This window comes from Atheta coriaria, unplaced genomic scaffold (genome assembly GCF_025399875.1).
Source record: "Atheta coriaria isolate IRGN ID8LTWV9N9 unplaced genomic scaffold, Caltech_Dcor_3.1 hic_scaffold_1_pilon, whole genome shotgun sequence".
Taxonomy (NCBI): Eukaryota; Metazoa; Arthropoda; class Insecta; order Coleoptera; family Staphylinidae; genus Dalotia; species Dalotia coriaria.
The window spans coordinates 6083107-6099692 of record NW_027045443.1 but is presented as its reverse complement, the minus strand read 5'-3'; the positions used below and the strand labels follow the sequence as shown (position 1 = coordinate 6099692).

Here is a 16586-nt window from a genome sequence, read left to right as displayed (position 1 = left end):
ACGTATTGAAACTAGAGAACAAAATAATAAATGTTTAACAAAACCGTCGGCGTTTTCATGGCATGGCAATATCGATTGATGTTTACAATTATTCCAAAGATACTGCTGGTATGCCTGTGTTTACATTCCTTGTATCATCTACGTAGACTACATATTACATATATTATTAGTACGTGATTCTTATATTTAAAAATTAATACTTCTTGTCAACGAATGATTGAAAACTAGAAAACACCCGCTGAACCGTATGATGAAAAATTACATATTCATTACATTCACCTAATTTTCCTGGTTCTACATGAAATTTAATTTAATGTAAATTAGTACAGAATTGAGCTTACCCACTCTTTTTATGTATTAGTAAATTGGTGCCCAGTTTCGTGTCAATTTCGATCAAATTACATCTCCTGTATTTGATTGCAACAAACAATTCAAACAATGCAAAGAATGGACTAATCGGTTGGTTGATTATGGCATACTGTCTCAATTTCCCCACAAAAAGTGCGGATTATACAAAATCCGTTAACAGCCGTGGGACTAATATAAATTAGGAGAAATTATGACGTGTTAGCATATTTGCAATTAGTGTCCATGCTTAACTGGTCTGTACGCCTGTATCCGACGATTTGGTCACCAGTATTGCATAGCTAAAAATGGACAGGTAACGTAGAGATAGAAATAACAAAAGTAAATAATCCATACAACCAGCTCAATAATAATTAGTAGTAATTTATTACATTCTCCGTGAATATAACGAATCACCACATTAGATTCTTTGCTTGCTCTGCCCTCTTGCGTTTTTTTCGGCATACAGAAGACATGAGGCATGATTGAGATCAGCTGACTGGTTTGCTAGATTTGATTTCTGAAAAATAATCGAAATGAACGAAAGAAAATCTACCCAAATCTGCCAATGTTTACGTTAAATAATAGACTCAAACAAAACACGAACCCATAACGAAGCGGATCTCGTGCAAATTCGGTTATATTCGATATTTTTTAGTTTTAAACAAATCTGTGAATCTATTCAGTTTGATTTTTAAGTAGTTTTTGAATATAATATTTAATTAATTAATTGTGATGTATACACAATTTCTTCTTGCCGTATTATAAAATGAACTGAAGCCCTTCCCCGCCATAAAACATTACTAAAATAAAACTTAATTAGAGGGCAGCACTACATGAATTTTCCAAAAGTATTTGTAAACAACTTCTCTTATGGTAAACTGTTGAAAGAAAGTGGATTTTTACTCCGTGATGGATATATTTTAGTTTTCTAAGGATTGCAGAGAAGCGTCGTTAACAGAACAAGAAAATCGGATACGATCGGAGAAAGTCGGACAGCAGGACTACAAGGAACGATCCTGTTGTAGGCAGTACTGTAAGCGCTGTAGGTGTGCGCAACAATCGTCGATCGTCGCCGTGCGTCGCATCCCGCCTCAGTCAGTAACAGGCGTTCCAAGATGGAAGGGCTCGGTGCGTACGGTGGCGGCAAGGCTGGCGGCGCATTCGATCCAATAACGTTCGTGCAGCGGCCCCAAGTGATCCTCCGAGCCGTCTGCTGGGTGAGCATCCATCACGAATTCGGTGGACGCGCTGCCCATCAGCAGCGCGTACCAGCTAAACCGTACACTTTCCGTTTTGAATTATCGATTGCATTGTGGGGTAGGGATGTGCGGCGACGCTAAAAAATTCGAACTCGATCGATTCGTGGGGTCTGACCAGCAACACGACGACGTCCTCGGACGCGCCAAACGCGCGCATCTGAACGTTTTCGTGCTTTTCGACCTGACTCCAAGGCAAATGGTTGGCCTTAATTAAAAACAATTGCCCCCTTCGATCGTCCACACACGCATACAAGCTTCAATCTTACCGCACATTATTGATTTATTATTAACAACACTTTGAAGTGCATTGCGAGGTCTCATACTTTTGTCGTTCATGCTTGCAGCTATTCTCGATCATTGTCTTCGGCTGCATATCCTCGCAAGGCTGGCAGCTGAACCCGACAACCAACAAGGAGGTCTGCCTATACAACGGCGACGCTAATGCATGCAACTATGGTGTGGGCATCAGCGTGATTGCCTTCCTCGCTAGCATGGGTTTCATCGCCGGGGAGTATCTCTTCGAACAAATGTCCTCGGTGAAGACACGCAAGCACTACGTGCTTGGCGACATGGGCTTCTCAGGTAACGAGTGCCGCCCAGTGGCCGCGCTTTCCAGCACAATGCTATACTTTTGACTCATTGTTGTAGGATTTTGGGCTTTCTTATACTTTGTTGGATTTTGGTATTTGGCTAGTCAATGGGGCAAGGCACCCGCGCCTATCGGCGGATACGGCGTCAATAACGTCCAGGCAGCTATCGCTTTCTCTTTTTTTTCAATTTTCACCTGGGTAAATTTCTCGACACTTTACTACCACGTAAGTTGTGCCAGAGATGGGTGTTAATGAGCGGTCGGTGTTTGTTTAGGCCGGCTGTGCCTTGCTGGCGTTCCAACGATTTCGACTCGGCCATGACTCCGCATTTGCTACGAACTTCGAGACAGACACCTCGATGCCAACTGCGTACCCTTCGTACCCCGGGGGGCCGGACGACAACCAGTACCAGGAGCCGCCATTTTCCGGCGGCGGCGGCGGTGGTGGCGGCATGAATCAGCGTGCTGCTGGGGACTTCTCGGCGCCGTCGTACTAAGCAGCGCAGCGAACACGTAATGTAACAAAGAAACAACTGCCTCAATACCTGATTTTAATTGGTCTTTAAACGGGAACCATCACACGTTCGAAACAACCACTAAAACAACACCATTCCTTTCTTTTCGTGTGTTCGCGGGAGCGATGGTTTCGTTTCATGCATGCATCCCGCATAATTGTTGAGAGTATAACTTTATTGATGTACAGCTACACATTAACCAGATGAACGATATAAATATAGATACATGTATATTTCCGGCATTCGGACCTGTCTCGCGAAAGTGCGATGAATGCCAAATTCTGCATTCATGTCCACTGATGATATTACGAGGCAGGCTCAAACTAGAACTTTCGATACGGAAATTCTCCGAGCAGCATGCAATCGATTAAATTTATCATCGCCAAGCTTACCCGTAGACAAAATTGCAGCAGACGCATTAACAGCCTATACTAAGTAGAAAAGCGTAGAAATCGTGACCACCAAGGGGTCGTGACAAAAGCGCGTATGTTTTGCGTTTATTTCTCGTCCGCGTTCTTTTATTTCTGCAGCACTGCAGCAATCGATGTACGCGCCGTGGAAATCTTGATACTCTTAGTGCTTGCAATAATCATTTACAAACATTTGTTGATTGCATCGAGTTAATGTATGCACACGGATCCGTCGTTTGTTTATTATGTGATTACTTTATTGAATATTTGAGACTATTTTAATTGTGATATGTTAACCAAAATAGAAACTACTTACTCGTAGAATGGGAACAAACGTAAATTGATCTGTTTTTGTTTATTATTGTATTCGACGTAGGAATGAGTAGGTTTATTCTGTGCTAGTCTACAATCGGCTCAATATTTGGGGTCTAGTTGCATTTTATTCGAAGCTCGATTTCATGTTAGTGCCACGATAATTGTGAACGTAATACTATTGGTTAACGGGAATCATGTTAATGATGAAACAAATGCAAAAATGATGAAATGCTTTAATCCCTATGGCAAATACTAAAGCATATTCTCTTAAAATGTATTATATATTAGATGCAAAAAGAAAATGGAGTAAAATATATTGTGCTAGCTAACTAAATGATTATTACTAGAGGTGAAGCTGAAATTCAGCGTACGGCCGGCACTGGTCGCGAAGAGGATACCAAATGTAATAATGTATTATGTAACAATACAATGTAGGAACAATAATGTCGACGCCCCCTCCCCAAGTTTGAGTGTTTATTTAGTCGATGCATTACCCATTAGCAATAACAGTTCTTGAAGATAAGCATTGATATTATTGATTGACGAGTCTGTCTGTAGGCGTATTTTTTCGAGCATTTAGCGAATTTTAATGAAAACTTGTACAGTACTCACGGTACTTAAATGTTATTCAAGACTAGTTAAGACGCCGTCACGAAATCAAGCAACGTAGTCGCCTACATTTGGAGAAGTACGCACGACCGTTATATGCAAGAATCAAACGCAAAAAAAGCAGCAATGGTTGGATCAGCGAAAGCAATGTATTTAGTTCTACTACACTTGACGAAGGTTGAAAACCACGCAAGGCATCATTGTAAACGAAAAGACTTCTTCAGATATTTGCGCCAACACACGCAACGCAAATGAATATCATCAGAATATGTATCAATCTGAGAAACGTAATATCACTACGACGGTTTCGATGCGGATGGCCATTCGAACACACACAATACAAAATGATAACATTTACAACCATGAAGGGATACTTTTCGAATTGTATTTTGTATGATAGTATTCTATTGTATTGAATGTACTACATATTATAGTATACAAAGAGGGTGTGAGGAACGCATACACGCAACTTACAAACAAAACGACAACCAAGCTAAATTTACACCAGTTCACAGTTAATGCTGTACCGATATCCGCATGGAGGACATAGTACGACGTGACACTGAATTGTAACTAAACAAACAGAAATTTATGAAGATATATTGTATTAATGAGATGTAAGGGGATGTGTATAAGTTACCAATAAATGTTAATCAGTAAATTACTTCTTGTTGACAACTCTTTCATGCATTCTATGGTTCTATAGAGTATTGAGCCAACTATCGTTTACTCATCAACGAATTGACTTTATTATCATACTGCAGTAAACATTAATCATGCTCACCCAACACACAAGTTGGTATAAAAAGTCTACTACATTCGTTGCTACAATTATAGTATTTTGTTTGTTTGTCTTTTTGTCTGACAATGCAGTGGATACCATTTCAGATTATTTCGAACTGATGGAGTGATGTAAGAGTAGTGCAGAAGAAAATTACTGTATCACAGTAATCCAATATGTGATTATTGCAAAATCCGTGCGAAATAATGTTCGTTTAAAGTTTCTACCGTGTAATCTGGCGCGGCCAAGAGCACTCGGAGTTCCTGAATGCAGCAACATGCTTCTCATGTTTCGATTCTTGTAATTAGACTAACTCAGTAAGATATAATGAGGTAGCTGGAGATGCGGTTTTCAAATAGAGGTAACAATTATATGCATGAAATAATACGCTCAAACTTTAAAATAAAAGAAAAACATAATGGTACATGGAATTTGAAAAGAAAAACACGTTTTTCTTAAAAGTTCCGGCTCAAGATTTCGAACAATATATTTGTTTCGACGCGTTCGCCTTATTCTCAGTTTTAAATTTCGCTACATGAAAAGAAAATCCTAGATTATTAAAAATGAAACACTAGTTGCATACTACCTGGAGAAGCGAGGACAAACTTGACTTTCAAAGTTAAAAAATACTCCGAGATATCGGCAATTTGCCTTTTCCAGTATATTTCAATATCATTTACAGTAATTAATTTCTTGCATGACGGTGACCTGTTGAAATTGTTTGGTTCAAATGAAATAATTAAACATAGCACAAGTATACATCTGTTGTAACACAACGAGAACAATACATAGTGCACAACTCACAAACAGTCTGCTATCTACTTCACGGATAACCAACGTCGAATTACAAAGTCATAAGTATATTTGTGTACATACACGTCTTTTCTCATATTAACAATTATTTAAAAAAAAAATCATTTAAAATATGTTAGATTATAATAGGTATAAATAATTCTTTTAACATCTTTACTAACGTTAATATCGCGTCCTAAAATAGATATATTTTCTCTTCGTTCAATGGTTCAGTTCCGATAGTTCTCATGATAACTCTATTAGATTAAAGTGAAATCGAAGGAATCACATTCACATCGTAATCATATTTACATCCAAATCATCTTCTAAGCATTAACAATGTACAGTAAATTCTCAAACTTAATATACATTTAGTAATAAAGAAACACATGTTATTTCTTTCTTGAAATAACGCTCTAAAACCACTCTCTGGAATCGTTCGTAATTGAATAGGTCTTAATCCTTCCGTTTAATTAACATTTTGTACTAAACATTTACATACTAACATTTGCCTAAACTTGAAGATTCAGAAGATATATGTATGTATGTTTCTCTGAAGGTACTTTTCTCATATACGTATTTGTTAAAATTGGTGTTTGCGGGATGACGTTGTTTTGAATAATACAAGCGAGTAACAATATGGACGAAATTCAGCACTCATCACACGGGGCTCGCAGTGGACTCGCAAATCAACGGGCAAAACTGTTCTTGGTCCAATAGGAAATCAACAGTGTGGGAAATGCGTTTCAAATAGTATTTAGATGATAGCGGAATGCTTCGTACTGTGTTCAAGAGCAGCGAGCACGTCCTGTTTCATACGCACGTATAGTCTACCCTTCTTCCACGGGTTCTGCAACTGTAGAGGGCGGAAGTCATCGCGCAGACAACGCTCGCGTGCTCCGATCACAGCCACCAAGCAAAAGTTTTTAAACTTGTCAGCAGGATAAATTGGTCCTTCTTTGCCTTTCAATACAACCGCCATGTTCAACTGCTTTACCACGAGATCAACCACTTCACGCGCCGTGGTCTTAGGAGTGACGTGCAATTTGAGGCTGGTGCCACTCGCCAGTCCAGTCTCGTAAGCGGCGTACACCTGTAATATTCCGGGCCCCATCTCCTTGGCGTGGCCGGGAGGCGGCATCTGTGGAAGTTGTGGCACTTTGAAAGCGCCCTGTTCGGATATGTTTGTCATGCTCTTGGATAGGCCCTCCATGTTGAGGTTACGACGTGCCATCTTGTCACCATTGGAGCGGCTGCACTCACTGGGGTTTTGTTTAACGCTGGTAAGGCTCCGTGATGGAGGAATTTTTGATCGGTAGCGCTGCGAATTCGGCGTGCTAGAGTTAAGCGGCTGCGAGAAATTGCTGTCACTTTCGGAGCTCAGACTGTGCATGCTGTCTTTATTCATCGTATTCACGCTAAGCAGGCTGCCGGTGTAAATAGGACGGTGGATCAATGGGCTAGCGGTGGACATTGAAGGGACGGCAAACAGCATGTCCTCGCTTCGCGACGGTACCAGGCATTCGTTGTACAGCTCACCGCTTGTGAAACTTTCCGAATTTTTACGCGACTCTTCATCGCTGCAAGAGTTATTGCACAGTTGCTGTTCGCTTTTGCTGAACTCGTTACTCATCAGCGAAGTCTGATGGCCGGATGATGCTGGTCCAGGCCAACTGCCTCTTCCCGGCGAGCTCTTTACAGTCTTAGGAGGAATCTGGAGCAGAGAGCATTTGGGACTGGCATTGGCGCTGCCTTGATCCAAGAGATGTCGTAGCAGGACACCATCACTGTTTTTATCTCGAGCGAACGCAATTACGTCCATCAACCAACGCACACATCGCCACACCGAGTTAAGCTTAGTTTGCAACTCTTGCAGCTTTTGCACCTTCTCCTTTGCAGCAGCTACCTCGGAATTGCTGAAAGCTTCCCGATGCAGGTGATTAGCAGCTGCTGCATCCAATTCGAGCACGCAACTTAGTTTGCTATACCGTTGGATGATACTGCTATGGTAAGTATTTAAGTGAATCATCTCGAAGACTTGCAGGGGTAGACTGAGTAAATCTCCCCGTTGGAGTAGAATTTCACGCTGGCCGGGCACGGAGCAAGAAAACTCGACCGACGGACATATCACCAAAAAGCTGACGTCAGGTGTAAGATCGATTATCTCGGAATCATACAGTCTGTGAGTAGCTGTGTCCTCGGAACTAATATCCATGTAGTTAAAAAGTCTCTTGGCCGCGCTAGTGACGAGTTCCAGAAAAGTGCGTTGTTGCTCTGTAGCGTGCTCGAGTTTGTCTGGCATGTTTTGATTTTTCAGGTAACTCCACTCCTCCGCAGACACATGCGCGTTGTCTCGGATTTTGCAATGTGGTAACATGTTTGGATTTTTCATGGAGACGACAACCTGAATTAGATCCACCGAGCTCTGCATCTTTAGATATGCCAAATACAATCCCCGATTCAGTTTTAAGGACGAGACTTGATGGTAATTAATCTGCTCCTGAATGGACGCCATGAGAAGATCAAAAATGTTGTGCTCGTCGCTTAGTACGCACTTGTTCTTCACCTTGCTCATAGGCAGCCAGCGCGAATTCAGCACGGAGACGTTTTTCGGCGACTTGATATAGTTAATTGTGCTCAATACAAGCGTCCCCTGCCTATCTTTCACGGGTTTGTAGTATAGCTGTCCCAGATCCTGTAAGCACAGCGCCGACTGCATCTGCAATGCCGCCGAGAGCAGTTTCGTCCGGAAATGTACCGCTGGGGACGCGTGCCGTTCCATATCAGCTCGCAGCGACTTCGTGTCGTCCCAATTGCAGGTCACCTTCATGAACCAGTGCAAATCGTTATTTATACAACTAGGAAATGTCTCATCTATTTCTATCACAGGCAGAAAGTCTTCGTTCGTAACTAATACTTTGTCTTCGTGGTACAGAATGCAGGCCAGGTAGATACCACGCCGCAAGTGCTTCTGGAATTTGCTGGCGGCTGTGAACAGCTGCTTAATGGTTGTCTTCTTCTTTTGGCCGCGACGTTGCGGAGCTTGATTCTCCAACATTTCGCTGCCTGGACGTTCGCTACGCACCTCATCAATGAGTGCGTCGAGATCCTTCAGTTTTCCTATAAAGCGATCCGCTTTCTCGTCCACCTCATGCCAGGTGGATGGTACCACGGAGGCCGGCGTGGAGGTAAGATATCCGCCATAGCCCTTCAAATTTCCACAACATGCGCGAAAGAAGTAGCGTCTACCCTGCGTTAGGTCGATGTGGCACGACGGTTTCGACATATCCAGAATCTCCGCTTCCCCAGTTATAGGGTTGAAGTCGGCGCGAGTAGACCATTGCACTGTAATTAAACGCGTCTTAGCCGTGAACGTTATTATGCAAGTATTTCGTCACCTACCTTTGAATTTCGTCGTGATGGGTGAGTCATGATTAGTAGGCTCTTGCAGTCTTAACGCCACCGAGTTGGTGCCCGTGATGTCGACGGTGACCAGCGACGGCGGGTCAGGCGGACGCGCCTGATTAAAGCCCAGCACTAAGCGCTTTAAAGTCTTAGCCCGCCGGCCCCACGCGACCGCCTGCTTCTCGTTATCGCCGCCCGCGCATCCTGCAACACAATCCAACAAAATGAACGGCTGCACATACGCACACACGAGACTCCGGCTGTCCTTAGCGGCAGCCTACGTCCGCAAACCGATCTTGGACTTACCTGTCATTGCCGACGAAGGATAAGCGTTTCCTATTATGCTTGAAAAGGACGCTCTCGTATTCACTGAAGCGGTACAGTCGTCGAACAGCCCGCCAAATTCTTGAAGGCGCATTTCAGCCTCGCTTAGAAGCTGCTTCAAGTGTGTGCCCAACTTATCTGCGCTCACGTCTAAAACATTGACGAGAAAAACGCAATTTAAAGCAAGAGAAAAATCGATCACAACCGTATAGTAACGCGTTCGTCTAAATATTCAAATTAAGATAATCAACCTGACATCACTGCCTCCTTAATACTATCTGTTATCGATTAGATAAGAACATTATTCATGCTCAATATAGCATGATCGCATTGAGGTTTCATGATTAATCGTCAATGACAATTACATCATAACGAAATGCGTATGTAGCTCGATAACAGATTAAGTAATTAGAAAAGAAAATTAAAACAAAGCGCTGCATGTAGTTTCGACGTTGCGTTGCGCGTAAAATGCAAATCGCTTTTTTGTATCGCCCGCTGAATATTAAATAAAGTTTGCGAAACAATTCTCCGAGCGAGCGTGGTATTTAGGTTGGCTGGACGAGAAAAGACGTTGCTGTTGTTGCCTTTAATCAGTTTGGCTCGCGAGGAAAAGTCGGTTGGCAAATTAATTACAAAATACAATAGAAATCTAATTAGACGCGTTTGCGAGGCCGCGGAGTGTGAGGATTTGCGTCGGCGACGACGCGAAATTGGATTGATCGAAGCCACAAAACGCGTTTATTAATAACGTAAAATTCGATATTTCGAATATTTTACGCGAAGCTTCCGTAAGGGATCACAGCTGCTGGGAATGAAAACCTCACTTACATTGACTATTTTCCTTCGCACCAAAATTTATCAGCATTTTGACTAACGAACGGTTGTTGTTCAGGACTGCGACGTCCAAGGCCGACAGCCCGTCGCTGTTGACGCTGAAACAGAGAAGAAAAATGCGATTTGTGTTATTTTCCGACAAGGAAATGACACCCAGCGTCAGGCGATGATAAGTCGGCTCGGGCGCGCTGGGTGGCTGCAGGAAGCGGTCGTCCCCGGATGCGGCGCTAAGTCTCCGGGCGTTGTTGGCGATAATTTATGTGGCATCGCTTCATTAAAGCGCGCGTTCTCGCCGCCACCGTCGCCGCCGCGCTATTTAAAATGCAAATTGCGAGCAACGTGTGGGCAACACTTACCAATTAACATCCACGTCGGTGGACTCCAGTATTGTGCGTGCCTTCTCCATGTGGCCGTGTTCGATGGCGGCGAAGAGTGCTGCGAACAAACATGTCACATAAATAAAGTGGTGCACGACGGCCAGGACCCATCATTAAATAATTTCGTAATTACTGGCTATTCAACGTGCTCGCGCACCGGAATCAATTGCTTGCTCCGCCGCGAGAGGTTGACAACCGGGCGCAGTTTTTGTTCCTGTTTACAACCCCGTAACAATTTCATTATAATTATGCGCAAACACGGACACGAAGAAAAACGCAAGCGCGAGAAGTGAAATTACCATGTAAATGTACGTTGTCCTTTGCATGGCGTTCACGCTGCTGCTGGATTAATTTCGCCTGTTTCTTGGACGGCTTCGTTTGATTGTTATTGTTGTTGGCGCGGTCGGAATGACCGAAGGGCGGGCGCCCCCCGACCAATTCCATCTCACCTTCACTGGAGAGCGTTGCCAACTCTTTTTACGGGTAACAAAAGAAACATGAAAAAAAGAACAAAGAAAAAACAAAATAAATGAGTGCAAAAACTGAGCATCAAAATAAGCAAATAAAAACGTTCAGTGTGCATATAAAAAACAATAATAACATAACAAGCAAAACATAATTATCTCGATACAGCGCGCGCCGTTTTTCACCTGTAGCAGGCGCGTCGAATAATATATATTAGTACGAGAATTTAATTTTCGGCGACGCTGAGCTATTCGCGCTTCCACGTCGGAATCCGCTTCTAATCAAACAGCAATTTACGCACTCCCATCCCGGTTTGTCCAGTCTATTTGGTTTACCAGGACGTTATTAACTAAAATTGAGATTGGAAATTTGAGTTTGTAAGTTGATTGGAAATTACAGTGTCCGCGCGCGTCAGCAGTCCGACCAACAGTCCCCAAACGTTTGCGGCGGCTACGAAAAATGTCACCGAATGGACTTCACGCCCTACAATTCGCTGCGCCATTAACTAGTTTTGTTTTGGCTCCGGCGCCCCCGTCCGGGAAATGCGCTCACTCGACAGCCCGACATGCAATTACTGCAGCTTGGCGCGAGCGCGCAAATTAATGCAATAATTGTTTTAAGTAGTTGTAAGCAGTTCGACATTATTCATTAGCGCGCGCGCGCGTTTGCTGAGATTCTAGCGCACACGGTGATCATCATAAATGCCGCAAACCACATTGAGTATTTAACATAGTGTGAGCGCAATATTGAATATTTCGCGCATGAGCCCGACGTCTGCGACCACCACACGTGCTGCTGCTTCAAAAGATATTGGATATTAGGCGTCGACGTGCGTGGCCGTCGGTGGTAATCTTTCGCAATCGCAGCCGGAGACCATTAGGCGCTCCGCCGCGTCCAATTAATTATTCGTCAGAAATCGCTCAAAGGGTGGAATCAGACGATATTATGTGTGCGATGTTGAAGAAGCGCACTTACATTGAGCGGGCGTGCATGCAAATCGTGTGAACAACAGCAATGCACAAACTCAAAAGAAGAATGATCCACGATAGATATACTCTGTATTGAAACGTATTCAATTTCGAGCTGGCTGAAGAAACTGAAAGCGCGCGAAATATTCGATACGCCTGTCGAAGGAAAGTCGCTCGCTCTTATTGTGTGATAATTGAATTGCTTCTGCGTTTCTTAAAAATTAATTCAAAAAAAAAAACAATGCGCGCATTGCGCCAAGAATGATTCCCACATCATTTTCACATCATTCCACATCGTCCTGCATTATATTTAAGGCATTGTGCAGACAACAACTTCTTTTTTTTTTTTTTTTCATTGAACTTCATTAAATCTAGAGTTTCCGTTTTTAATTGAAACTTTCTCGTGGAAACATCCACGGTTGTAATTTGACAACAAATGCTAACACAAACATGCAAATACGTACTATATTTTCAAAGTAATATTCTTTTGGTTTTGATTAAATGTGATGCGAGTGCGCGAGCAATCCGGCATGGAAACTAAAGTTTTTCCATGGAAAAGCGTAGCTCGTTATTATCGTGAAAAGCAGAGTTTCGTTTTTGACTAGCGTTATTTAATTATTTACGTATTGCACGTAAAATCTTTAAAAAGCATTTTGTTTTAATCTTTTTAACGCACGAGTTGACATCTAAAACGAAAACATATAAAAATCACAGCAAGCCTGGAAACAGATTTAGTGGATGCATTAATATATCTCCGGCTTCAATCGTTTTCACTGGTGCAGTGTTAAATAAATTACGCATGCAGTCGACGCGTAGCGTGTCCCTTACGCCACCTCAGCAGATAAACGTCAGCTCAACTTCAACTCAAACCCAACATTGTTGCTAGCCGTAGGCGAAGCCTCGCACGATCGCGCGCAAATTGAGTTAAGTTAAAAATTGAATACAGTAAAAGCTATTACAGCGCGGCGGAGACGACGCCGCGCGCGCGCGTAAACTTTCTTAATTAATCAAAAACGAACATCTAAATCCGAATCGAAAACACAAAGCAATCCCCGCAAATCTCCGCGCGTCGTCGGGAAACTCGCGGAAGACTTTTCCCTCCGTATTCCGCGCACGCAACCATCTAGTTCGCACACTCGACGATGGATTTATTAAAACTGAACCGGCGAATATATGAGTGTCGGCGCTTTTCCACGCGCTCGACGTGCTCGTTGTTTGTTTGCGCGTGGCGCGCGCGCAATTATTGTTTTCCGAAAGGTGCAAAAAAGAAAAGAAAGAAAAACGCGCGTGCGAACACGTCTGTGTTCCGGCGTTCTATCTCAGCGACCCCTCCACGACGTCGCAAAGTTGATTTGCTTCTATTAATCCACCGCAAGCACACAAGCTAAACGACGCCTGCCGCCTTGCGCCGCCCACAATGCGAGCATCGTAAGTCGCCCGGCTTGATTAAGGCTTTAATTGTATTTGTGACGATTAGGAAACGGAAATTGGCACTCAAATAATTTACCCGCGCCTCACTTTGTCGCGTACGCGCTGGCCTGTGCATTTATCTAATATGGTTCATAAGTAGATCTCGTGCATCATCTCTCCTAGCACATCAGCACCGCCAAGAAATGTGCCATCGATTTAATCAGACGCATTCGGCCAACGCGCGACAACCCTTCACGCGACTAGAACATCAGCGTACGTCACACGACAGCATCGTAGCCTGCTTCCTTTTCAATTTCAATTTGTCAAGTACCAATTGTAGTCGATAGGCGCTTACTCACAGCGATTATGACAAAAAGAATACGTTTTTAAACGTGTGAACGTGATGAAAGTGGCGTTATCGCGAGCCCCGATAATACACAAATTTCATCACGCCGCCGTCGCAAATCTTCGTCGCAAGATCTGATTAAATCAATATTGACACGAATAACAGTTATTTATACGGTCAGACCCGCGCGCACTCTAGACCCTGAGGGCGGACGTCGACGGCACGGCCGGGATTCGCCCTGCGCCGCGTGCCGTAGATACGGCGAAAAAGACAAAAACCTGAGGCCATTAAATTCTGCATCTTAATCCACGAGTCCGGGCTGCACGATGGAGCGCTTCATTGGAGCGTGCATTTGCATAATCTAGCAGGACATCCATTCGGATTAACCGTAATTTTTTGTTATCATTTTCATGAACGTTGTAAAAGAGGTAGAATCACGGACATATTTTAATATTTGCTGAATACATTACAGATTAAATACGAGTAGGATCGTGCCGATCGGTGTTGTTCCGTACCCTTTATTTACTACATCGCTGCGAATCAATTCTCCTATTTTTTACAACTTTCGTCTATTGCTGCCGCGTGCGCCTAAACATTCTTGGGATATTTAATGACTGTTCAATATATCTATATGTAATTGCACTTACTAATTTGCAACCAGATGTCATCAACACCAAATCGTAATTCCCCGTTGTTGAAATGCTTGCGGCAATTCTATGACAATTGTTAGTTGTTGTTAATTTCCGCTAGTATTAATTAAAACCGCGTACGCAATGAAACGTTTCAATTTGCAAAACAAATATTTCGCGGATTGAACCAATTACACAGACAACACCGAGGCCGAAATTTACGAAATCATCAACACTCCAATGCCTATCTGGGTTAGAAACGAAAGTAACAAAACTTTAAACCATCCAAACTGGCTAATTAACCAACCATTCGAGCTTTGTTCAGCGAACTGAGCAAATGATCACGGATAAAGACGAATCGAATTAGTTACATCTACTACCTACAATTTATACGTTTACATTAATTTCGAAAATTTATAATTTATCGCCTACCAGTTACATTTTTAAACTAGGATTGATCCATTTTAAACTTTATTTGAATTATACAGACACCTGTTTTGTTGCTACAAAATTTGTATAAGAAACATATTTAAAACTAAAACTTTTTCGTACTGACACGCTTTTTACGACTTACTTATTTATATGTAGAAGAAAAAAACTTTAAAAAATCGATATAGCTTTGTGATTTTGCATGATCCCTCGATTCGAGGCGTCAAAGTTGGACATCTTCAAAACCCTTATTCAATGCAAGAGAGAGTTTTGACATCTTCTTGTCCACAAACAGATTTAACTCACAACTTCAGTTCTGCGCTATCGATTTCCAATGTATTCTTTAACTTTTATTAATTAACACCACTCAACGCTGCCAACACCAAAATAGAATTATCAATTTATCTTTAAGCAAACGTATCTAATACTTATTGACGGAAATCCCTGTTAAAAGGTTTTGTTGCTTCGCGTATTATAGAATATACTATACGAACCTACAAATCAATTGTATATTATAAAATAGAAAGTTTTAATATCATCTAATTTAATATTATCTGCAATCGATAATAAAGCCGCCCTAAGAATCGAATACTGAACGCGTAGATACGAAACGAATTCGAAAATACATAATAGATATTGAATTATTCATCTGCGAATAAAGGGGATTCGATTACACCAATTTTACATGCATGAATTAGATATTACAGCCATATATTGGCTAGTTGTGCCTTGTCTATTACCTTTTTTAGATTGCACGAACACGCCCGTGAAGCAATGAAATCAGCTGTAATATTTTATTTGATTGGGGGGCAATTTCGTGTACCAACGCATATTCAATTCAATTGAATTCATAATTAAAACAATTTGAGATCTTCGATGGAAATTCGACGTTGTTGTGATAATTATTTAGCGATAAAAGTTTATTCACAAATTCCCAGCAAAGCTTTTAAATCGACTATCGATTTTATTAATTGTTATATTTGTTCAGGTAGCCAGACGTGTGACGCAGCCCTTTATATTTAGACGAAAATTTAACGAGAAATGACGAGACTGACTCAAAATTGCGTTCGATTTATTTTTTATATATTTCGCAAATAATTGTTTCATTATGTTTTAAATTGACAAAATAATGAAAAATTACTAGCACGCGATTTTTATTGCTTTCTCTAATAAAGTACTCGTTGGCAATTACATTTTGAATGTCGATTTGAACGAATGCTTTGAATTTACGCAATTGATGAAACAAATTTCAACGGTATGCTAATCGTGACGCATGCCAGTGCACGGAAAGCACATTTTTCTTCCGCCGGCTCCCGGTAGCTCGTTGTTGATCTTTCTGGCAATTCGTCATATTTATGATATAACGTTTAGTTTGATGGCTATTCATCAGGTACGAAATAATTTGTGGCTGCTTGTGTTTCCACCGAACGTTGTCAACAATACTTTCTAACAGGCTCGTGTGCGCATTTAGTTCCAGACGTATTTCAATCATCCGACTAACGTTTCATGACAACAATTGCGTTTTGACGGGGAAAGGCTCTGTAAACATTCGCTGAAATAATAATGATAGCAAACGATGTAATAATCGCGTGCTCGATAAACATCAATTCGAAGTATTAATTTGCAAATATGCATGGCATTTATTACGACAATAAATATATTAATATTGACTTTATTAAAGTTTTTACTGCGCTATGAATTCTCAGACCGGCTTAACGTAACACCAATTCTGACCGCCCGGAATAGCTGCTAGGTGTTTTCTATCGGTGCTAAAAATCATT

The 16586-nt window shown here is 41.9% G+C and overlaps 2 protein-coding genes across 5 annotated transcripts in view; one reads left to right on the top strand and one right to left on the bottom strand.

The window, feature by feature from the left end:
- Nucleotides 1–1377: 1377 nt before the first annotated feature.
- Nucleotides 1378–4709, top strand: Syngr (synaptogyrin). Its single transcript, XM_065301932.1, has 4 exons — nt 1378–1565; nt 1952–2189; nt 2256–2395; nt 2472–4709. The coding sequence occupies exons 1-4, from the start codon at nt 1464–1466 to the stop codon at nt 2691–2693; spliced, it is 702 nt and encodes a 233-aa protein (XP_065158004.1). The 5' UTR covers nt 1378–1463; the 3' UTR covers nt 2694–4709.
- A 961-nt stretch (nt 4710–5670) lies between these two features.
- The window catches only part of wake (wide awake), a 39089-nt gene continuing 28173 nt past the window's right edge, over nt 5671–16586 (bottom strand). For 3 of the 4 annotated variants that reach the window (XM_065312776.1, XM_065312700.1, XM_065312933.1), the window contains 6 exons: nt 10858–11031; nt 10538–10616; nt 10176–10279; nt 9330–9497; nt 9021–9227; nt 5671–8963 (listed from right to left, as the gene is read on the bottom strand). In XM_065312776.1, coding sequence (XP_065168848.1) covers nt 6376–8963; nt 9021–9227; nt 9330–9497; nt 10176–10279; nt 10538–10616; nt 10858–11031 — 3320 coding nt within the window. In that variant the 3' untranslated portion in view covers nt 5671–6375. The remainder of the gene's footprint in view (nt 8964–9020; nt 9228–9329; nt 9498–10175; nt 10280–10537; nt 10617–10857; nt 11032–16586) is intronic. The other variant, XM_065312857.1, reaches the window with a different exon arrangement.

Coding starts and splice junctions, on each gene's coding strand:
- Syngr (XM_065301932.1), top strand. CDS start 1,464: ATGGAAGGGCTCGGTGCGTACGGTGGCGGCAAGGCTGGCGGCGCATTC. Junction 1,566..1,951: donor TCCTCCGAGCCGTCTGCTGG/GTGAGCATCCAT, acceptor TCATGCTTGCAG/CTATTCTCGATCATTGTCTT. Junction 2,190..2,255: donor TGGCGACATGGGCTTCTCAG/GTAACGAGTGCC, acceptor TCATTGTTGTAG/GATTTTGGGCTTTCTTATAC.